The sequence below is a fragment of the Natator depressus genome, chromosome 7, assembly GCF_965152275.1.
Source record: "Natator depressus isolate rNatDep1 chromosome 7, rNatDep2.hap1, whole genome shotgun sequence".
Taxonomy (NCBI): Eukaryota; Metazoa; Chordata; order Testudines; family Cheloniidae; genus Natator; species Natator depressus.
In genome coordinates this window covers 27,757,251-27,782,050 of record NC_134240.1, presented here as the reverse complement: position 1 = coordinate 27,782,050, position 24,800 = coordinate 27,757,251, and the positions used below count along the sequence as shown (strand labels likewise).

The 24,800-nt window shown below is 37.9% G+C and overlaps 1 protein-coding gene across 1 annotated transcript in view; it reads left to right on the top strand.

Moving 5' to 3' along the window:
* Nucleotides 1-21,090, top strand: part of CACNA1D (calcium voltage-gated channel subunit alpha1 D) — a 329,318-nt gene extending 308,228 nt beyond the window's left edge. The window contains exons 42-48 of the mRNA XM_074957788.1: nt 378-745; nt 1,184-1,210; nt 2,188-2,337; nt 4,605-4,768; nt 14,659-14,780; nt 17,393-17,713; nt 18,981-21,090. Coding sequence (XP_074813889.1) covers nt 378-745; nt 1,184-1,210; nt 2,188-2,337; nt 4,605-4,768; nt 14,659-14,780; nt 17,393-17,713; nt 18,981-19,274 — 1,446 coding nt within the window. The 3' untranslated portion in view covers nt 19,275-21,090. The remainder of the gene's footprint in view (nt 1-377; nt 746-1,183; nt 1,211-2,187; nt 2,338-4,604; nt 4,769-14,658; nt 14,781-17,392; nt 17,714-18,980) is intronic.
* The last annotated feature ends 3,710 nt before the right edge of the window (nt 21,091-24,800 follow it).

Below are 24,800 nucleotides of genomic sequence, written 5' to 3'. Positions count from 1 at the left end.
CAGGGCACCCATGGAGAGCATGCTTCAGCTGTCTACTCTAGGAGGTACTAAAAGCAATAAAAGGGTGAGTTCCACATCCAAGAAACAAGGTCAAAGGTAGAGCTCGTCAAATAGTTAAAAAGCAGGTTTGTGAATGTTTCTTCAAAAAGGAATGCCAGGTTCTGTTTGTTATTATTTGTGGGGTCATGTTATTAATTTCTCATTAATATTTGGAAGGCTGTCATGTATTTGTTTAAATATATGCAAAATCAAAAATGTTCACAAATTTTAGCACAAATGTTTATTCATGCAAAAATGCATTCAAGAAGTGCATTTATTAATTATTAGCCCGTTTAAAAATGTTCAGACATCCTTTCTTTTTCTTTTTTTTTAAACAGAGGAATGGTGCCCTGTTTGGAAACCATATAAATCATGTTAGCAGTGATAGGAGAGATTCGTTTCAACAAATCAATACCACACACCGTCCCCTGCATGTCCAACGACCTTCAATTCCATCTGCAAGTAATACTGAGAAAAATATGTACCACCAAGCCTCAAATTCTGTTTTCCATAACCATCATAATCACAACTCAATAGGAAAGCACATTCCAAATTCAACAAATGCCAATCTCAATAATGCCAATATGTCCAAAGTTGCTAATGGAAGGCACCCAAACATTGGAAATCATGAGCATAGGTCCGAAAATGGATACCATTCATACTCCAGAGCTGATCATGAGAGGCATAGAAGATCAAACAGTAAGAGGTAAACTTTATGATATGTTTGTGTTCAGTAAATAAACATCCTATAGCATGTGCAATAATTTAGAATGGTGTAGTGCTACTCCAAAACTCATACTGTGCTACTTATTACCTAATATATCAAAAGCTATTTGTTTTAAGGATGGTGGTAGAGGTAGTGGTTGCTTTCATTTTTCTTTTTTATTGTATTGACAAATGAAACTATGATTTAACATATAACTAATTTCTTACCCAATTAGAAAAATATATTTAACACAATAGCCCATGTAATCTAGGAGTGCATTGTCTCAAAGAGTTAAAATATGTTTTTTTTTAAACAAATCCATTGGACAGTCACAGTATAGAAAGAGTGTAGTCACCATTAATAGTGAAGTTCTGAAAATTATTTTAATAGTCTGATTAAAAAAATTTCTCTCCACATTTTTATGGCTTTCCTGGATAGAACACGCTATTATGAAACTTACATTAGGTAAGTGCATATTGTTTAAGACATATGTTTAAATCATGAGACAACATAAAAGCTCTCAGTGTTCTTACAGTGGAAAAACAATAATAAAGTAGCCAGAGTTAACCGGAAACAAACTTAGAATAACTAAAGTGTGGAATTAAAAGATACAAAATGACTACAAATTTGTGATAATTTTATGGGACTAATTTCACCCCATGTCTGTATGGTAAGTGACTCACATGGGCTGATAAAGTTCAAGACTTTGAACTTGATTCTGCATTATTAAAATCAATGGTATGTTTGGCAATGACTTTAGTGGACACAGGAGCATGCCCAAAGGGTAGTTCCTGTTTAAAAAATGTCAAGTTTAATCCTACTTCACTTAGACTGGAGGAGATAAAAAGTATGCAATGTTAAAGGTATTACTGTAAGAATTACTTAATATTGGCTAATGATATTTATGGGCAAGGAAAAGATAACCTATTTAGTGTTTGTCAGAGTTGCTTGCGTTATGAATATTAGAGGTCAGATAGAGGGCACCTCCTGAAAAGTATTTCTTAATCTAGTAGTTTTTATGTTTAGAATTTGCACAGCTGTTTTCACACTTTGCTTTGGAAGACTTTACTGAGTGCTCTTATATTTTTGCCCACTGACAAATTTTAGGTATTTGAGAAACTTTTTTCATACATGTACTGTAGACTTCCAGCTTGAAAGACTGATTTAAATGTGCTTGACTTTTCTAACTACTCACAGTAACTACAGAAACATAGTAAATCTACCATACTTCGATTAACGCTTTAAAACAGAAAAGCAAAGACAGAATACCCATGTACCCATCTGTAGTTCAATGGAAGTTACTATAAAGCATCAGTCCAGCTACGAGAGAACTTGTATGCCTGTCTTTATTTTTTTTAAAAAACTATGCTAAAAGTGCAGGTTTAAATATAACCGTTATGGATAAAGTATAGTGAAATCCCAAACCACTGTACCAATTGTAGGTCAGACTCCGGTGATGGGCATCTACCAACTATTTGCCGTGAAGACCATGAAGTTCAGGATTACTGCAATGATGATCATTATATGGGAGAGCAGGAATATTTTAGCGGAGAAGAGTATTACGAAGAAGACTATATGTTGTCAGGAAGCAGGTGAGATTATTAGTCTTAACTACAAAAAATGTCAATAAATTATATACGTACACCTAGCGTTACATTAAACACACTTTATACCTTAAAAATTTCACTATTCCTTTCTTAGGGAAATAGAACAGTGAATGAGAATGCAAAATATACTCAAGCACATCTCATGTTGGGGTATGAAATGAGACCCCAGCAAATCCCTAATACATAATTCCAGAGTAGTGACAAAGGAAGTTAGTTCATTTGGACTGTGAGAAACTCTACAGTCCAAAATCAGAGAAGTCCCTACATTTACTGGGGAAAAATTGAATACCGCTTGAGATAAATGAAGATTTAAGGCCTGCCCCTGCTCCCAATGAAGTATATGACATAACTCCCGTTAACTTCAATGGCAGCCGGATCAGCCTCACTTGGGGAAGCTTTTAATGATGGTTCATTTGATTCCATAATCTCAGCAGAAGGAAGGATGATAATGAGACAGATAAACTATATGATGGACCCTGTATAGTAAAACAAGACCAAATAAACTACAGGCACAACCTCCCTTTATCAGTTCTAATCGCATCACCTTTTTCCATGTACCTGGTACAACCAGTTGATACTGTGATACCTGGCCTTTGGGCACCACTGCATTATAAATATTTAGTATTACACATTTGTTTCACCCAAGTCACGTCTTTCACAAGAATTTCATGGACTGAATTTGCAGAATTGCTGAATCTGTATTTATTACACATTCATAACCCTGAGTGAAATTCTAATTTACATTAATCTGAGTCCACACCCTTTTCCCTTTCCTTCCTGGCCCCTACTCTAATTCCTGAGGTCCAGTTTTCCCACCCAATTTCTCCCCATTTTTGGACTTGTTTGGATTTTCCCCAGCCAAAATTTCCATTTGAAACTCGTTTCTTACAGTTTTAATATTTCTGTCCTGTAGCATCCTTAGAAGGCCTGTTCTAACAACTTTCTTTTTGATCCAGGGTCGACAATTCTTGTGACTTTCACATTCAACAGTTTAACTTCTTTTATTGCTGTCACTTGCTCAGATTTATTCAAAAAGTGTGTATCTATTCCATGTAGATCCAAGCTTTCCCACTTCAGCTTGGATTCATACAGTTCCCTGAACTGGGCGAGGGGCAGTCATTAGGTCATTAGTATGCCCTCTCCTGACTTTCCTTGCATTTAGAACAATCTGTCTTTTCATGGTCTGTCATTTTACTGTGCTAACATTTCATGGAACAGGTCTCCTACTTTTTTGGCAACAGTCAACATTCTCTGTTTTACAAACTGCTTGTAACCTTTTTTCAAACATGTCAACTGTTTCATACATCCTGTTAGAAACCCCTGCCTCATCATGAATTATACACAGATTTGTACTTACAGGACTAAAGGTAGATTGTTTCCACCTTCCTTACAAAAGGCTGCTATCATCTCTCCTAAGTTGCTATCTAGAAAGATTCCAGCTGTTCAACCAATTCCACAGCCTCAGAAGTCTCCTCAGCCTCCATGTGTTGGTTTTAATTTGCAAGGGCAGATTCCCTGCTTCCATTCCCTGCTTGTCCTAGATGTACCTATGCATATCCACATGTGCCAAACATAACAATCTTCTCTACTCCTAGTTCAGGTGGAGTCTCCACCTTCTTTTTTCTCTGTGCCCTACCTGCACTCCAAACAACTCAGATTGGCAGCTGGCCCCAAATTGAATTGGTCCATCCAAGTTAGTAACTAAGAACCCCCTCCACTTCCATTTCATTAGGTATCCACTCATTTTGGATATAATATTAATTAGAGTCAAATAGGCCTTTGTAATACTCAAGCAGCAACAGTCTGAACTTTTTGCACTGAGCCCTGCAAATTACCCAGAAATCATAAGGAAAGATGTGGTGGGGGTGAGGAAAGAGTTTTGTTGTTTTTAACCAGAGGCTAATATTGAGGCCTTGAGTTATAATCTTCAGTGATAATAGTAACATTGATGTCAAGGATTACAACCACGTGGTTTTTTACCAAGCATAATATTATTTAATTAAACCATGAAGGTTAATGTGTGACTTATTCTAAACAGACCAGCATATGGCAATTTTCTCATAATCAGTGCACAATCAGAAACCAATATGTTAATAATGAGTCATGTTTTTCTGGATGTTTTGTTTAGTTCTCATGCTGCGGCAAGAATCATTATAAGAACAATGCCTGGAGTCCTTTGGCCTGGTAAATGAAAAGATTATTGATCAGTTCATTGAAACTGCCCTTATTAACAGTATGTTTCTTTAATTCAGGCATACGTATGACTATCACAACAGATATCACTGCAATGACTTAGATTTTGAGCGGCCAAAAGGCTACCATCACCCACATGGATTTTTTGAGGACGACGATTCACAGATCTGTTACGATTCAAAAAGATCTCCTAGGAGACGGTTGCTACCTCCAACACCTACATGTGAGTACAGTAAAAATGTCTAAGTGTGTCAGATTTTTAACAGTGAATACGTGGTCAGTTCTACATAGAAGCTTGGATGAAAAAGAGAACATTCCTGTGGACCTTGACATCGTTCTCACCATCACTCCTTGTGATTTTTTTAGAGTAAACCCCTCTGATTAGTATATTTACCAACTTTGCAGACAACAGATAGAAGTGTCTATCTTGAGGTGCAGCCCACAGAATCTACAGGTCCCAGCATATAACTGCATGTGTCTCTCATTCTCCCTTGCTTCCCTCATCCCTTCATCATTTCATTAACATGATGTGACTGTCCTGCATTTTCTCCAGCTAATATAGAAAACATTGCAAAGAAACAAAGTCCCTGGTCTCCGTTTACTTTATGAAGTCAGTGGAAAATGGTCAGGTAGGATGCAGCATACATAGAGATTTGCCCTACATAGAGCTTGGATCAGGAAGTGTTTTGTGTGTGTGCGCGCGCCCCTAAGGGAAACAAAGGGTTATTCATGTTCACAGGTTTATTATGTTGATATAAATCAAACCAAACAATTGTCACTCTAGTGACTCACCCTCTGGCACTTTCCATGACTCTTTCAAACCAGACACACCACCTGCTAATACTATTATAGCTTTTATTTGATTTTGTTTTTCAGATGAAAGCAACACAAGCTTTCCCATTTATTTTTAATTTGAAAAAGGTGTTTTCTCAGTTAAGGGCATCTGCACCTGTATCTCCCCTCAGTGGGTAAGTGCACCCATGCTCAAGCCTCCACCTCCCCTGTCGTTGCCTTTCTTGGGTGGAGACACGTCTCCCTCCCTTCTCAGTGGGGTATCTCCATGCTTATCAGTTCCCTGCCTTCACTATGTATTTCTCAGCAAAGGCAGTTTGCCTAAACAGACCTGCTTGCTTTCTCTTCAGAGATAGATAACAGAGTGATTGCTAGAGATATAAGTTACCATGCAGCACTTCCTCTGCAAGTCTACAGAGAAAGCATATTAAGAACAATAAAATAACTTGATTGTATGCTAATAATCTTACCAGGCATCACTCCAACCTAAGCGTTTCTTTGTGATTACAAGTTCATGGGTGCTTCAGCTCAGCACAAGCACACAGTCTTATAAGGCCTCAGTAGGCCATGTCCTTCTAATCCTTCCTTAAGGATTGGGGCCTTTCATGGAATCATAGAATCATAGAATATCAGGGTTGGAAGGGACCTCAGGAGGTCATCTAGTCCAACCCCCTGCTCAAAGCAGGACCAATCCCCAATTAAATCATCCCAGCCAGGGCTTTGTCGAGCCTGACCTTAAAAACTTCTAAGGAAGGAGATTCTACCACCTCCCTAGGTAACGCATTCCAGTGTTTCACCACCCTCCTAGTGAAAAAGTTTTTCCTAATATCCAACCTAAACCTCCCCCACTGCAACTTGAGACCATTACTCCTTGTCCTGTCATCTTCTACCACTGAGAATAGTCTGGAACCATCCTCTTTGGAACCACCTCTCAGGTAGTTGAAAGCAGCTATCAAATCCCCCCTCATTCTTCTCTTCTGCAGACTAAACAATCCCAGTTCCCTCAGCCTCTCCTCATAAGTCATGTGTTCCAGACCCCTAATCATTTTTGTTGCCCTTCGCTGGACTCTCTCCAATTTATCCACATCCTTCTTGTAGTGTGGGGCCCAAAACTGGACACAGTACTCCAGATGAGGCCTCACCAATGTCGAATAGAGGGGAACGATCACGTCCCTCGATCTGCTCGCTATGCCCCTACTTATACATCCCAAAATGCCATTGGCCTTCTTGGCAACAAGGGCACACTGCTGACTCATATCCAGCTTCTCGTCCACTGTAACCCCTAGGTCCTTTTCCGCAGAACTGCTGCCTAGCCATTCGGTCCCTAGTCTGTAGCGGTGCATGGGATTCTTCTGTCCTAAGTGCAGGACCCTGCACTTATCCTTATTGAACCTCATCAGGTTTCTTTTGGCCCAATCCTCCAATTTGTCTAGGTCCCTCTGTATCCTATCTCTGCCCTCCAACGTATCTACCACTCCTCCCAGTTTAGTATCATCTGCAAATTTGCTAAGAGTGCAATCCACACCATCCTCCAGATCATTTATGAAGATATTGAACAAAACCGGCCCCAGGACCGACCCCTGGGGCACTCCACTTGACACCGGCTGCCAACTAGACATGGAGCCATTGATCACTACCCGTTGAGCCCGACAATCTAGCCAACTTTCTACCCACCTTATAGTACATTCATCCAGCCCATACTTCTTTAACTTGCTGACAAGAATACTGTGGGAGACCGTGTCAAAAGCTTTGCTAAAGTCAAGAAACAATACATCCACTGCTTTCCCTTCATCCACAGAATCAGTAATCTCATCATAGAAGGCGATTAGATTAGTCAGGCATGACCTTCCCTTGGTGAATCCATGCTGACTGTTCCTGATCACTTTACTCTCGTGTAAGTGCTTCAGGATTGATTCCTTGAGGACCTGCTCCATGATTTTTCCAGGGACTGAGGTGAGGCTGACTGGCCTGTAGTTCCCAGGATCCTCCTCCTTCCCTTCCCTTCTTCCCCAGGGGTTCTGCCCATCTGCTGGATCAGAAAGAAGGCCCTGATTGAGGTTAAACGCCAGGCTTTTATCCAAAAGTATTTTCTTTGTCTGTTGGTCTCTGCGGAATCCAGTTTTAACTGGTATATGTGCATCTTTCCAGGGAGGTGGCTTCAAAGGCTGATAACAGAGAAAGTTCATTAGCATCCCCCCACTCCCACTAGAGAAGGTCCATACAACGTAACAACAACATAAACACAATTGCATTTTTAATACAATGTACTACAAAGGTATTAGCTCTAATTCAGTGAGGTTAAATATAACTCAGTAAAGGTTATCTTAATTTGATAAATTTTATTCAGAATATTACACAATATTATCTGTCTGTCGCAGGTGTTTTGTCAGTAACAATACAAGTACTTCATAATGCTTCTCTTTTTGTGGATATAACCGAGGCAGTCTCCATCCATATGGTTTTAGCAAACACCACAGATAAATGTAAACAAAACAGCAATAAGTCACCAGGACCAGATGGTATTTACCCAAGAGTTCTGAAGGAACTCAAATGTGAAATTTCAGAACTACTAACTGTAGTCTGTAATCTGTCATTTAAATCAGCTTCTGTACCAGATGTCTGGAGGATAGCTAATGTGACACCAATTTTTAAAAAGGGCTCCAGAGGTGACCCCGGCAATTATAAGTCTGTAAGCCTGACTTCAGTACCGGGCAAACTGGTTGAAACTATAGTAAATAACAAAATTGCCAGACAACATAATTTGTTGGGAAAGAGTCAACATGGTTTTTGTAAAGGGAAATCATGCCTCACCAATCTACTAGAATTCTTTGCAGGGGTCAACAAGCATGTGGACAAGGGGGATCCAGTGGACATAGTGTATTTAGATTTTCAGATAGCCTTTGACAAGGTCCCTCACCAAAGGCTCTTAAGCAAAGTAAGCTGTCATGGGATAACAGGAAAGGTCCTCTTATGGATTGGTAACTGTTTAAAAGATAGGAAACAAAAGGTAGGAATAAATGATCAGTTCTCAGAATGAAGAGATGTAAATAGTGGTGTCCCCCAGGGGTCTGTACTGGGCCCAGTCCTATTCAGCATATTCATAAATGATCTGGGAAAAGGGGTAAACAGTGAGGTGACAAAATTTGTAGATGATACAAAACTACTCAAGATAGTTAAGTCCCAAGCAGACTGTGAAGAGCTACAAAAGAATCTCTAAAAACTGGGTGACTGGGCAACAAAATAGCAGATGAAATTCAGTGTTATGAACTGTGAAAGTAATGCACATTGGAAAACATAATCCCAACTATACATATAAAATGGTGGGGTTTAATTAGCTGTTCCCACTCAAGAAAGAGATTTTGGAGTCATTGTGGATAGTTCTCTGAAAACATCCACTCAATGCACAGCGGCAGTCAAAAAAGCAAACAGAATGTTGGGAATCATTAAGAAAGGGATAGATAATAGGACAGAAAATATCATATTGCCTCTATATAAATCCATGGTATGCCCACATCTTGAATACTGTGTGCAGATGTGGTCATCCCATCTCCAAAAAGATATACTGGAATTGGAAAAGGTTCAGAAAAGGGCAATAAAAATTATTAGGGGTGTGGAACGGCTGCCATATGAGGAGAGATTAAGACTGGGACTTTTCAGCTTGCAAAAGAGACAATTAAGGTGGGGTATGATAGAGGTTTATAAAATCATGACGGGTGTGGAGAAAGTAAATAAAGAAGTGTTATTTACTCCTCATAACACAAGAATTAGGAGTCACCAAATGAAATAAATAGGCAATAGATTTAAAACAAACAAAAGAAAGTATTTTTTACACAATGCACAGTCAACCTGTGGAACTCCTTGCTGGAGCATGTTGTAAAGGCCAAAACTATAACAGGGTTAAAAAAAGAACTAGATAAGTTCATGGAGGATAGGTCCATCAATGGCTATTAGCTAGGATAGGCAGTGATGCTGTCCCTAGCCTCTGTTTGCCAGAAGCTGGGAATGGGTGACAGGGGATGGATCACTTGATGATTACCTGTTCTGTTCATTCCCTCTGGGGAAGCTGGCATTGGCCCCTGTTGGAAGACCAGATACTGGGCTAGATGGACCTTTGGTCTGGCTCACTATGGCCGTTCTTATATTCTTATATAATTTCAGATTGAATACAGCTAAAATGGATTGATGGTGTTTTCCCCTCAGTACTTTTGGGGGGTAGCATTGCCCTTTCAATGGGCTTTTTTTCAAATCCTATTAAAATATCTTGGTATTATTCATCATCAAGATCTCTTATTTGAAATTCACACCAGATCCTCCATTTATTATCTCAGAAACATTACTAGAATTTAGTCTGTGTTTTTTCTCATGCATGCAGAAATGGTCATTTCTACTTTAGTTTCTATGTTGAAGTAGTGTGGTGTATTGCTACATAGACCAGACAATAAAACACTCTGTAGACTTCAAGTTCCACAGAACGCTGCCAGCACGTTTCTGACATGTACTCCTATTTTTCAGTCACTTTGTCCACTGCTCAAATCTTTACTTTGGCTTCCAACTAATTTTTGTATTACATCCAACATTGCTCCTCTCATCCTCCAAATCCCAATGTAGTCCTGATTTACATACCAGTCAAGCATAAATAAATTAGCAATGCCAGTCTTCTGGTGCATTTTCAAGCCAAACGAAGTACTTGGATCTTGATCTTTGAACTGTGATACTTCATCGGTATGAACCATTTTTTTCCTTGTTTGTTTTGAGAAGCAAATAGTAACTCTGTTTTTAATGCTAGACATAAAACATATTTGATTTCTATTGCTTATTTTCTTCAGTGGGGAAGGGTCATTAGAGTCTAAAATGCCCTGGGACTCATTATGTAAGAAATGCCAAATAAGAGCAGTTTTGATTTGTAAAATGTGAAAATGCATGAAGACCCCAAATCTGATTAAGATTCAGAAGTGTGTTAAGAATTAGTTTTTGTGTGGGAGGGAAGTGTAATGGGGTCACTGCCACCCTCCCCAGGGTAGGGTCAGCGGCTCTTTTAAGAAAAAGTAGAAAACCATAATGAAAAGCAACAAATACATAAGCAGTTTTTGCAATAAGTTCTCTAATAATGCTATCTATGCAGGACTCTCACTTCTGAGCTTCATTAGCTTTTGCCTTTTGGACCCTTGGTGGTGGTAGTGAGATAAAGCACAAAATCCCTATAGGTCATCACACTGGAGAGTATAAATGTTGCTCTCCAGATGTTCCCACAATTTCCTTCAAATGAGTGAGAAGTGAAGCCACCAGAAAGTTACAAGCCTTCTGCTAAAGGCATCAAGGAAACACCAACTTAGAAAGGGACTCCTCTGTCCTTCAGGGAAGCAGGCTCCTATATAGCTTTTCACCAGTCCCTCTGATAACAAAGATACTGGAAAATCTCAGGCTCTTCCCTTCAGCCCAGTTAAGGGGTTTGCCTCTATATGGTTCAGATGAGAGTGGAATATATATACCCTGTACATATAAGTGAGAGAGAAACCTTGAGCTAAAAAGTTCTCTATGGTCTCTTCTCTTCAGGAGCGGTGGAGTGGGAGGTTTCTCTATGGTAACAGCCTGTCAGCCTCATTCAGCTTTTCCTCATAAAATGTTGGTGGGCTAAAGTCCTCCCAGTCACAAACAATATTAATCTGATAAGTCTTTAAAGAAGATTTACCAGTGAAAGACTGTTCCATCTTATGTTCTTGCCAGAAAAGACATTTAGGGCCTGGTTCTGATCTAAGTTGCATCAAAGTAATGCAGGGGTAACGCCAGTGAAATCAACTGACTTAAACCAGTGCATTTTGGCACTTTAATACCCCAGCAGGGTTTAAAAGAAGGAAGATCCAACTAAGTCATTTCAGTTAATGTTTGAGATGTTTGTGAAGGATACATTTATGTGTACATTCCAAAACTGATAAATTCTCCAGTGTAATGTCTATGAGCATCCAAATAAGATCCAAGTTAATGTAACACACTGTGCCTTGGGTGAGTATTGCAGTTTGTTAGTAGATTCAGCTCTGGGAGCTCTGAGATTTGGGGCCGTACAGCAAAGATCAGGCCGTAAGATATCCTCAAAGGTATTTAGCCACCTAACTGTCTTTGAAGTCAATATCTTTGAGGATCTGGATTTAAGTGCTTATTTCTTACTCACTATCTTCAAATTTCTGTACTTTTCAAAGAGATGCAAAGAATGGTTTCCATGGACAGATTGGTACCTCGCAGGTTTTTCATCATGAAATCCACATATGATGGAATTTACCCGGATTATGGAAGTTGAAGTTAGACAAATTCAGACTGGAAATAAGAGTGTATATCATAAACAAATTAGGGTAATTAACTATTGGAATAGTTTATCAAGGGTCACAGCTGATTCTCCATCACTGGAAATTTTTAAATCAAGATTCAGTGTTTCTAAAAGATCTGCTCTAGGAATAATTTTTGGGAAGTTCTGTAGCCTGTTTTATACAGGAGGTCAGACTAGATGATTACAGTTGTCTTTTCTAGCCTTCGAATATGTTTTTCCTAATAACATGGAATGGCTTCTTACTAGGGCTGTCAAGGGATTAAAAAAATTAATCGTGATTTATTGCATGATTAAAACAATTAATCACAATTAATTGTGTGATTAATCGCACTGTTAAACAATAATAGAATACCATTTACTTAAATATTTTTGGATGTTTTCTACATTTTCAAATACATTGATTTCAATTACAACACAGAATACAAAGTGTACAGTGTACAGTGCTCACTTTATATTTATTTTTGATGACAAGTATTTACATTGTAAAAAACCCCAAAGAAATAGTATTTTTCAATTCAGCTAATATAAGTACATGCTGATAATGGGTTCTGCTCGATAACGATCCAAAGCAGAGTGGACTGACGCATGTTCATTTTCATCATCTGAGTCAGATGCCACCAGCAGAAGGTTGATTTTCTTTTTTGGTGATTCAGGTTCTGTAGTTTCTGTATCTAAGTGTTGCTCTTTTAAGTCTTCTGAAAGCATGCTCCACACCTCGTCCCTCTCAGATTTTGGATAGCACTTCAGATTCTTACACCTTGGGTCAAGTGCTGTAGCTATTTTTAGAAATTCACATTGGTACTTTCTTTGCGTTTTGTCAAATCTGCAGTGAAAGTGTTCTTAAAATGAACATGTGCTGGGTCATCATCCGAGACTGCTGTGACATGAAGTATATGGCAGAATGCAGGCAAAACAGAGCAGGGGACATACAATTTTCCCCCAAGGAGTTCAGTCAGAAATGTATTTAATTCATTATTTTTTTAACCAGCATCATCAGCGTGGAAGCATGTCCTCTGGAATGGTGGCAAAGAATGAAGGGGCATACGAATGTTTAGCGTATCTGACACGTAAATAACTTGCAACACCGGCTACGAAAGTGCCATGCGAATGCCTGTTCTCACTTTCAGGTGACATTGTAAACAAGAAGCAGACAGCATTATCTCCTGCAAATTTTAACCAAACTTGTTTGTCTGAAGTAGGGTTGAGTGGACTTGTAGGCGCTACAGTTTTACATTGTTTTATTTTTGAATGCAGTTATTTTTTGTACATAATTCTACATTTGTAAGTTCAACTTTCATGATAAAGAGATTGCACTATAGTACTTGTGTTAGGTGAATAGAAAAATACTATTTCTTTTGTTTTTTACAGTGCAAATACTTGTAATAAAAATATAAAGTGAGCACTGTATTCTGTGTTGTAATTGAAATCAATATATTTGAAAATGTAGAAAACATCCAAAATATTTAATAAATTTCAATTGGTATATAGTTTAACAGTGCAATTAATCGCAATTAAACTTTTTAATCGCAATTAATTTTTTGAGTTACTTACGTGAGTTAACTGCAATTAATTGACAGCCCTACTTCTTATCTATCTCAATATTAAAAACATGGTTAGTACAAAAAACTACTACTTTAATTTACTTTGATTTGTGTAATGTTTCCAAAATTACACATTACATTGACCTGCAAAGAGCCAAGGATTTGGTAGTTTCTCTTTGGAAGCATGGTTCTTCAGCATGATGTAGCCCGATCTATAGATTTTATATATATCTATATACAGAGAGAGATCCCCAGATGCCACTTGGAGGGTCGACAGGTTTTTGTCCCAAGATCAGGCCCAGTATTATTCAAATTATTATACAGTTGGGAACCCCAATGTGCACAGTTGCAATATTCACACTATAGAAACGCCTCTATATTTACAAATAGTTTATTAATACATTTAGCACAGTCTCAAACACCCCAGCTCAGTGAGGTAGATAGAGATACTACAAAATATACATCTGCACACTCATATACTCACACCATCCCTTGTAGAACAACCTGAAGTGTTAGCCATCATCTTCCTCATCACCATCACCTTCCCCCTCATCACCAGTGGCCATCATTCTGGCACCTCCCAAGTACTACATCTCCTTCTTCGTACCACCCCTAGGCTGGGATGTCACTTTTATAATATGTTGTGCTGATGCCACTATGTTTGATGCATATTCAGTAGGGGATTTCCCTCTTTTCCTTATTTGTATTTCCTCAACTTACTAATGTTGGAGTATCTTTTTTCTATAGGTTAGTATATCAATGATCTTAACTTATTATTTTATATGTTAATTTGTTACCATGGCCCTTCTGTGGTTAGGTATCTGTGGATGTAGCTTGTGTACCTGTTATATGTCAGTTCATTGCCATAACACTCATGTGGTTGGATCATGTATCTGTGGCCAGAACTTCCCTTTAAACATTCTATTTTCAGCTTCCCAATACTTAGGGTTTCCATTGGCTGTTTATCTGTTCAAAGGTCATAGGCCTTAAGTCTTACGTTAACTTGCTGAAGCTAATGTCTTACAGGATACAGGCCTGTAGGTTCCTTGCATTACTGCTGAATATAATGCAAACCACTGAATATAATAAAGGCAAGCTAGCCCACTGGGCTACAATGAGGAACTTAAAGCTTCAGTGAAGAAATAAATAGTTAATTGTTATTTTAACTATACACAAGAAGCTTACAATATACAGCTAAAGTCAAGCGCCTTTCCCAGTCTGTTCTAAAGTGCTCACTTTGAACCCTTCCTGAATTTTAGCTCTATTAACAAATGCAGCTTCCACCTCCTGTATATCCAGTTTGGGTATTGAGCTGCCTCCTTCAGTAAGTCAACAAAGCCCATTTAAATCTGTCCCAATACCTGCAGGGTTGTATTAGGTTGACCCATACTGGAATTTGGAAATATTTGACATTGAGAATGATCATAATCATTTTACTAATGAAACATTGTTACATTGTAGCAAATCGCCACTCTTCCTTCAACTTTGAATGCCTCCGCAGACAAAGCAGTCAAGATGAGATACCTCTCTCGCCTACTTTTCACCACCGCACTGCTTTACCACTGCATTTAATGCAACAACAGGTAATTAAAAAATCTTTATAAACTGATGTTTAGTTAGACCAATTTAGCTTAGATCTGGTACCTCCTGGCTTCATGATTGTTTGAAAACCCATCGGTAAGCTCTGTACTTTGCCTGTGTACCTTGACCTGCTTCCAAACAGTTGTGTACCTCACCATCTTTGCTGTAGATGCCAGAAACAAGGCCTCCTAAAGCTGAATCTTCAGCAATGACAACTTCAGATATTGTAGATGATCTGACACCAACCAACAGAAATATTATTGGGGAATGCCATAAAAATATGATGTTCCCAACCATTCTAAATGCCCACAGATTAAGAAATATTGTCAGGTACTGGGTCTTTTAGCCGCTCTGTTAATAGTACTGCTGTTCCTCAGGCTTTTTAACACATGAGTATATTGGAACAACTGCTTCAGGTATATGGTTACCCTACAGCTGATGCCCTTGCAAAGTCTTCCTCTGCAGCAACACTACCATCTATTTTACAGGCACTGCACTTTGCCGTGCACGGGTTTATTTTTAATCTTTTCTTTCAGAGAAGTTCGACTGGTCTTTTTTTTCATGCAGTCTGAGATCTTGACAGCTGTTTCATTTTTTAAATATATAAGCTTAGTCCCTTCAGACCTATCAAATAAGGGATCAAGAGTAGTTAAAAATGGCAAAACTGTACTGATGCCTAGACCCTTGAATATAGAGTAATAGGTGGTCACTGTAATGTATGACGATGGTGGAATCTGTGTTTGGAATAATGAAAACATTTAAAAATACTGGCAATACATACTAATAACCCTTCACCACAGCTCCCTCCTTATACCGTATCCCATCTGAATAAATCAACTATCACTTACTGCTTTCATTGGTGTTTACTTTCTCATATGCCATTTGGTTTAAACTACATACTATATTCTGTGACATGTTGAACTTCATGATGTTCTATGATTTCTAGATCAAAGTTCAAATAGAATGAAATAGTTTGCTGTTGTATCATGGGACAAATTCTGAGCAGTGTTAGTCCCTTTTACACTGCTCTGATTGTATGGTGGATGGTTCACAGGGTTTGCTGCAGCCAGAGCAGCTCTTAAACTGAATTATATCATGCCACCTGGGAAAGACCCAGGCAGCCATAAAATACAAGGAGCTTAAAGCCAATTTAAAGATTAAAACCAGCTTCTTCCTCACCTGTTCCTGCAGGAAGGAAGGAGCAAAGATCAGGGACTATAGTCTGTTTGCCTTACTTGCTGAATATTAGGGTTGTCGATTAATTGCAGTTAACTCACACGATTAACTCAAATAAATTAATTGCAATTAAAAATTAATTGTGATTAATCACAGTTTTAATCGCACTGTTAAACAATAGAATGTCCATTGAAATTTATAAAATATTTTGGATGTTTTTCTACATTTTCATATATATTGTATTATATGTTGTATATTTTTATTATAAATATTTGCACTGTAAAAATGATAAAAGAAATAGTATTTTTCAATTCACCTCACTAAAGTACTGTAGTGCAATCTCTGTCGTGAAAATGCAACTTACAAATATAGATTGCCGTCTTCTTGTTTACAATATCACCAGAAAGTGAGAACAGGTATTTGTCTGGCACTTTTGTAGCCACCATTATAAAGGTATTTATGTGCCAGATATGCTAAACAGAAGTCTTAAAAGAGCAACACTCTAATGCTGAAATTACAGAATCTGAACCACCAAAAAAGAAAAACAACCTACTGCTGGTGGCATCTGACTCAGATGATGAAAATGAACATGTGTTGGTCCACTCTGCTTTGAATTGTTATCAAGCAGAACCTGTCATCAGCATGGACGCATGCCCTCTGGAATGGTGGTTGAAGCATGAAGGACATATGAATCTTTAGTGCATCTGGCACATAAATATCTTGCGACATCAGCTACAACAGTGCCATGTTCTCACTTTCAGGTGACATTGTAAACAAGAAGCAGGCAGCATTATCTCCTGCAAACGTAAACAAACTTGTTCATCTGAGCAATTGGCTGAACAAGAAGTAGGACTGAATGGACTTGCAGCCTCTAAAATTTTACATTGTTTTATTTTTGAATGCATTTTTTTTGTACATAGTTCTACGTTTGCAAGTTCAACTTTCATGATAAAGTGATTGCACTACAGTACTTGTGTTAGGTGAACTGAAAAATACTATTTCTTTTGTTTTTTTACAGTGCAAATACTTGTAACCAAAAATAAATATAAAGTGAGCACTGTACACATTGTATTCTGTGTTGTAATTGAAATCAATATATTTGAAAATGTAGAAAACATCCAAAAATATTTAAATAAACAGTATTCTCTTAATGTTTAACAGTGCGATTAAGCGCGATTAATATTTTTAATTGCTTGACAGCCCTACTGAATATATTTTATTAAGCAAATATTCAATCAAATAGGGTTTGGTCAATAAACGATCCACTAGATAGATACTTGCCTATGTTGCCGATTGATTTATTTCCGTTTCTCCCCGTCTTTTATATTGTCAGGTATCAAACATATAATAATTAGATTGGATTTGAAATGAGGAATAAGCCTGACTACAGGATTGTCTGAGCGCTAACTCTTGTACTATTTTTACTTCCCTTTACCAGGTCATGGCAGTTGCAGGTCTGGATTCCAGTAAAGCTCACAAACATTCACCAAGTCGTTCAACACGTTCCTGGGCCACCCCACCAGCTACCCCACCCAACCGGGACCGAACTCCATATTATACACCTCTAATCCAAGTTGACAGGGCTGAATCTACAGAGCAGATGAATGGCAGCCTACCATCTTTGAACAGGAGCTCCTGGTATACAGATGACCCTGATATTTCCTACCGAACATTCACACCAGCCAATTTAACTGTACCTAATGACTTTAGGCATAAACATAGTGACAAACAGAGAAGTGCAGACAGTTTGGTAGAAGCGGTAAGTATTGAATAATCCCTGAAGTAGCCAAGTGTGTCTGTTCAGTTTTATGTTAATTTTACTGTATACCTGGAACAGACCACACTGGAGTGTACTTAATCCACATATTTCACTAGAAATACTGTATTTCAAATTCAAATTCCCAAAAAGTAAGGTGGGGAAAAGAAGGTATGGACCAGATCCTCAGCTACTGTAAATCAAAGTCCACTGACTCCCCACCTGAGGGCTTGGTCATAACATGAGTGTCAGAGAGAGAACATGTTGACAACTTCATCCCAGGAACTAATGTATTAAAGTATAAAACAAAGAGGGGAATGAAAATTGGGAGCACTTCAAGAATATGACTTAAAACAAGGTTTCACTGTTGGCTAAATACTAAGAACTAGATACTGCGCTGCCCTTCCATAATGGCTTACTGAAAAGGAATGGCAGAAGGTGCCTGTCCTTCTGGTGCTTTTATGCAAGGTCCAAAGTCATCAAAGTCCTTGCATTAACTTGTTAACCTGAACACAAGGATGTGCAAAGATATGGAAGGGGTGCGCTGATGGGGAATGCCCATTGCACTCCGAAGAAATGGCACAGTTGTTTCTTTGCATGTACTCTCAATAATATTATGAATTAGTAAGTGGTTTTTTGTTTGTTTACAAAGCTTTAAAAACAAAGAATACTATGTAGGGTGCTGAGAATTATCATTATCATTACTCTCCCAATTGTAAAATGTTATTGAACATCCCTATCAGTCTAGCTAAGTAGCATGTGTCATGCTCAGGAATATAATTTTCAGTCTCCCCATCTCCAACATCAGTTCCCTCCCACAGCTGTGAACCAGAATGTAACTTAATTGTCATCTACAGAAAACATTTTAGCTGAAGTTTTATTATACACTTGCTTGAAGTTTTATTGCCTAGTGTGGCTTCAAGCAGAATTCTTCCTTAAATTTTATTACAGTAAACCAGTTTTTAGTGTATGATGTTTATCAGGGGCTTGATTCATTTTAAACCTCCTATAAAAGAACTGAATGTCATGCATTGTCAGTGACATCCTTACTATGTTGATAAAACCCTCTTTGGGTCCATTTGACTATTGTAAACGCAAGTTAATTACACGTAAGATTTTGTTCTGGTTACTCTAGTGACTTCAGCTCATAGACTCTCTTGGGCTTTGCACCTAAGCTATCCAGGAGAAACGTGACGCTTGCTGTGTATTTATTTATAACCTGCTCTTCATTCTAAACATTGAATCCACATTTATCCTATTTCTTTTTCAGGTACTTATATCTGAAGGCCTAGGGCGGTATGCAAAGGACCCTAAATTTGTTTCAGCTACTAAACATGAGATTGCTGATGCTTGTGACATGACTATTGACGAGATGGAAAGCGCAGCAAGTAACCTTCTCAATGGTAATATTAGCAATGGGACCACTGGGGATATGTTCCCCATTTTAAGCAGGCAAGATTATGAACTTCAAGATTTTGGTCCTGGTTATAGTGATGAAGAACAAGACACTGGTAGATATGAAGAAGACTTAGCTGATGAAATGATATGCATTACAACCTTATAGTATTTAGCAAGAAACAAATAAATAATTTTTAATAACAGAAAAAGTGCCTCATAGTTCAAAGATGCTAGGCACTAGCTGGAATTAATAACTAATCAAGCTTTGTACAAGTGATGTCACACCTCAAGGAAGCCATAATTTATTTATAAGTAAGCGTCTCCAGGTTGTTGAAATGTGATCAATGCTGTAGTACGTCAAGTCCTTTACCACAGAATCTTCATTTCCTCAGTAGGAATAGAGTTATGTAAAACCAAGCCAATTCTGAAGATCCCGTTTCCAGAGGACTAGAGAAGAGTTCTGAGGTGTAATATCTTGCCTGTCTTTCAAACCTGTGCCACTGTCATTCATAGTGAAGCAGGAGTTTCTGAATGAAAAATGCATGTAGGTCCAGCACAAAAAATATGTGGGGGAAGACTACTATGTGAGACAGGTGATGGCAATCAAAAGTGTAATTTCCTCAGCATTCAATAGCATATCAAATGTTCACTGCATTCAGCATATCCATTCTAATATTGTTTTCAAACTTGCCTCCTGATTTATTTTTCTTAACACTCTTCTAAAATATGTCAAACTCTACCTACCAGAAATCTTTGGAAAAAAGAACCTAAAAACATTTCTGTCATATGTAACATTAGTTTACATAGGAAAATATCATTCAGATAGTCTGTTTTATGACTATCATGTTAAGGGCAAAATATACTGGAATAATTGCATTCTTACTAATGCACTTGCAACCAGGTTAAAGTAGAATTAGTTAAGATAGTTTGTTAAAAATTATACAGTAGAAATTACTGTAAATGAATTGTAATATACAATAATTTGTATTTGTAAAGAGATGTTCTATATTTTGTAATTATTGTACCGTAATTGAACTGCAGCAATATTTATGAAACCTAATTATTGTAATTCTCCGCAGAATTCTAGATAAGTATTTTTACTTGGAATATATAGAGCTATAGGATAAATATTTAACTAGAGCCACCACTCAATGTAAATCTCTTTTTGGGGTAAAGTGTCAGGTTTAGAGAAACTTGACAATATTCAGATTTTATAAAATATTTTGAGTCAATAAGAATCTCTCTTTACATAAGGGATGCACAGATGTCTATTTTCAGTCCTATATTCAGAAAATTAAAAGAATGGAAATTATCTGCTAATTTTTTTGACTGACAATAAGCTGTGATCTTTTTATTATAAATATCCTAAAATTATAGATAAATAATAAATTAACTGAAAAAATTGGCCAAGTCTTCATTGGTCTTGAGACATTTATAATTTTATCACAACTAAATTGACCAGGTAGCCTAATTCTGTATTCAGAATATGGGGCAGAAATTTTTTTGCAGGTGGATGAAAATGTCTTAATTCCAATCCTGTGTACTAATTATTCCGCTCATAATGAAAAACAAGATAAAAGGACTCTCCCCAGAACCAATCAGAGTCCTGATATGTAAAAATACTACTTTATTGCCTCTCCCCTTTTGCTGTTCTATGTGCAGATTATATACTTTAAAGGATTTATTTTTATGCAATTGAAAGAGGGATTAGGTTCTGTTCACGATGCAGTAAAACCCTGATACAAATACAATTTTGGGGGGAAATGTCAAAATCTTCTATTTTATTAACACTGAATAAAATTGACTTGCTCTGCAAAGTTACCTTATCAGGGTTTACCTGTACTTAACAAGATAGGTAGCAATTCAGTTCACATTTTTAAAATGTGACATATAAAACATGTCAATAAACATTTTTGTACATAATGAAAGTTTGCTATGGATACCTTTCAGACCTCTTCTTGAATCATTCTTATGTCAAATGCCAGGATAATAACGTAAGGGTTTGTAAATTATTTCTTGACCTACATCATTTTGTATTAAAGCAAATGCAAAATGTTCTTCAGAATAAAACCGTGTAATAATTTTATTATACTTGGGGCTCCTTCGTCTAACACTTTCAACCATTGTAATCTCCAAAAGTTAAACGCTTATTGCAGCATTCGGCAAAATGGTGGTCTTTCATTTGGAAAATGCACGCCTAAGGATTTACGCTATTCTAGCCTAAACTTTTTATGAATCGTTGATCTGAAGTATATAAAACATGCATTTAAAGCTGATAAGGCATTTTGTGTGTAAAAGGCCAGCAGTATCAGACTCCAAGCAAAGAATTTTGTAAAAAGTAACACGTAACAAATAGGAAAATTTTCCTAAAAGCCCCTACAAACTGTGTCAGACTGACTCATGCACACGTCACCTCTTAACATGCTTGGTTAGGTTGTTTAGCATTAGTAACTTCACATTTTTAGTTATACTTCCCTGGCTTACAAAAACAGAACACTTTGGAAGTCAAGAGAATAAAGTTTCTGTATCAGATGAGATTACTGTGGGTCAGATTCTTGGGGAGGGGGGTGGGGTGGGCCGAGGGTAATAGTGAAGCTTCACAGATTTCATTGCACCCACCCTCTGAAAAATCAGCCCCGTTAAGGTGTCTGAAGTTGGATGCTGAAAATCACTAGTCACCTTAGAAACTCAAACTAAATTTCTTCACTACAGTGATTCCTACTAACATATTCCAAATTCTGTAGATACTGTACATGGCATTTTTATAACTATAAGGTCGCAGCCTTCTGACATAATCTCCCCAGGTGGAACCTCATGACTGCACAAAGTTACGCTGTCTTCACTGGGATGCTACACACAAATCTTTTATATGATTAGTGTCTACCCTGAATATTCTTCTTAGGGCAGAGTTACTATTTTGCATGAAAATAGAGGGTTTTGAAAATCTGGCTACAATATACCACGTATTCAATCTTTTAAAAAAAATCATGAGAATATATTATAAGGATACATAAAACATCCTTTCTGCTCAGTTATGGCACTGTAAGAGTGAAATAGTCTCCCTCTGTATGTCTCTATATATTAAAATCTTGCTAATTCGATTAGATAACTCACTAATTTCTCTCATAAATATAGGAAATACTACAAATACTCAGGTAACCTTAACTATTCATTTAAGCAACTTGGCAGATTTTGGGCAGAGATCACTGAGTCTGTATATATAGGGCTCTAGAGATTAATAAAACATATAGTTTCCAGTCATCAACACATAGCCCAAACACAGGCAAGTATGAACAATGTCATCTAGTATTTCAATAATATCTTCTGGGAGCCTGGAGGACAGAGGCCTATCATCCAAAAAAGTGGTTTGCATCATCATAATCTGAGAAAATTTTTCATTTTAAATTTATTTTTGAAATAAGATGAGTAAATGCATTGCTGTTTCTGAAATGAAGATAGGAACAATTAAATTAAGTCTTTTATAAATGTGTATTACAATCCGACCCATCAGGTTTGCTGTGTTTGACAGCTGCATGCTTCAATTATAGTTACATCACTTGTTAGCAGCTCAGCTGAAACCAAACCTTTGCAAACAGGCTTTAGACTAAACAGGCTTTACATGAAAACTCAGGTTATAGAAACAACTAATTGATTTTTTTTCTCCCGAGACTAACAAAATACAGCTTTACAAATATTGCTAATTTTCTTGTTTTTGAAAGCAATTTCCACACCGAAGGAAACATGAAATAGGAATATTGATACAAAATGCTGTTTTTGACCAATTTTCATTTGTTTAGCCCTTTTTGTTATTCAGAATATTTATGCGTGAATAATATGATCTGCCAGGGCCCTCGACCTGTGTCTGAGACACTTATTGCCATGGAAATGATGGTAATGTCTCTAGCAAGATTCAACAGACAGCTTAGGGGGGACAACAAAAAGAACAAAGAGCACCTACCACAGCACAGAGTAACAGTGAAAATGCTGGTATGTTTAATGACAAAGTTCCCAGCTCAGCTAGTTTCTGGGTTGTAACTAACTGCCTTAGCACATGGAAGGCTCTTAAAGCAGGATTCATCTGCTTATTTGGGAGTGTCCATAAATTATGTAACACATTTTTTGGTGATTTTTCAAGACCCACCTACCTCTCCTTGTAACACTGAAACAAATACTGTCATACAAAATTAAGGCCCCACTCAGGCAACCCCTAATCTGCTACATAATTTATGGAAAGGCCCTGTAAGTAGATGGGGCTAACAACGTTACTCAAATATACACCATAGCAAAGAAAGCATTTACCATATAAAAAGTCAGAGCCAGATTTTCTGGATCAGCCAAGCTGTGCTCTCAGATAAAACAAGACATGGAGGAGTAAAGTGGCTTTAATACATCCCAGTGCTGGCACTGCTAGGCACCAGCCCAGTCCCCAGAGCATGTTCAAGCATATTACACCAATAGCCCCAGAAGCCATTACAGCAGCCTGGGATCAGTTGGAGCTGAGGCCCACCTAACCAGGAATACAGCAGCAGCAGCCAGGGGGTAACACAGGAACCGCTTATTGTGACTCTGCACCACCCTAAGGATTCCCATAGGTAGGCAAAATTCTCAATGGCTGATTCACTGCCTTTAAGGCTGCTTTGCACCAAAGGAACGCCACAAAGCAGTCCTGCATTCTGGAGCACTGAGGCCTAAATCAATAAAGCACCTAGAGTAGCATGACCATGAAAATACTGTAAGGATAAAGGAGTGAACAAATATTGCAATATGTACGTGTATTTTTGGGTGCAGGAAAAACGTATTTGAGGACTTGTTTTTAACTATGTGATTGAATATTATAGTAATGTGTATGTATAAAAAAGTACAAATGCAGTGGTGCATGCAAAATTAACTTTGCCATTTCCTGACCCTTTAAATGCTCTATTATGATACCACAGCATTCACTTAATGCATTATGGGATGTGTGTATGATTATAAGTTATACCACACTGTAGCTAGGGAATGCGCTGCAATAGTATAAACAGGTTTCAGAGTAACAGCCGTGTTAGTCTGTATTCGCAAAAAGAAAAGGAGTGTTTGTGGCACCTTAGAGACTAACCAATTTATTTGAGCAAAAGCTTTCGTGAGCTACAGCTCACTTCATCGGATGCATGCTGTGGAAAATACAGAAGATGTTTTTATACACACAGACCATGAAAAAAATGGGTGCTTATCACTACAAAAGGTTTTCTCTCCCCCCACCCCACTCTCCTGCTGGTAATAGCTTATCTGAAGTGAACACTCTCCTTACAATGTGTATGATAATCAAGGTGGGCCATTTCCAGCACAAATCCAGGTTTTCTCCCCACCTACTGACCGCTATTCCTACCTACATGCCTCCAGCTTTCACCCTGACCACACCACACGATCCATTGTCTACAGCCAAGCTCTGCGATACAACCGCATTTGCTTCAACCCCTCAGACAGAGACAAACACCTACAAGATCTCTATCAAGCATTCTTACAACTACAATACCCACCTGTGGAAGTGAAGAAACAGATTGATAGAGCCAGAAGAGTTCCCAGAAGTCACCTACTACAGGACAGGCCTAACAAAATAAATAACAGCACGCCACTAGCCGTCACCTTCAGCCCCCAACTAAAACCCCTCCAATGCATTATCAAGGATCTACAACCTATCCTGAAGGACGACCCA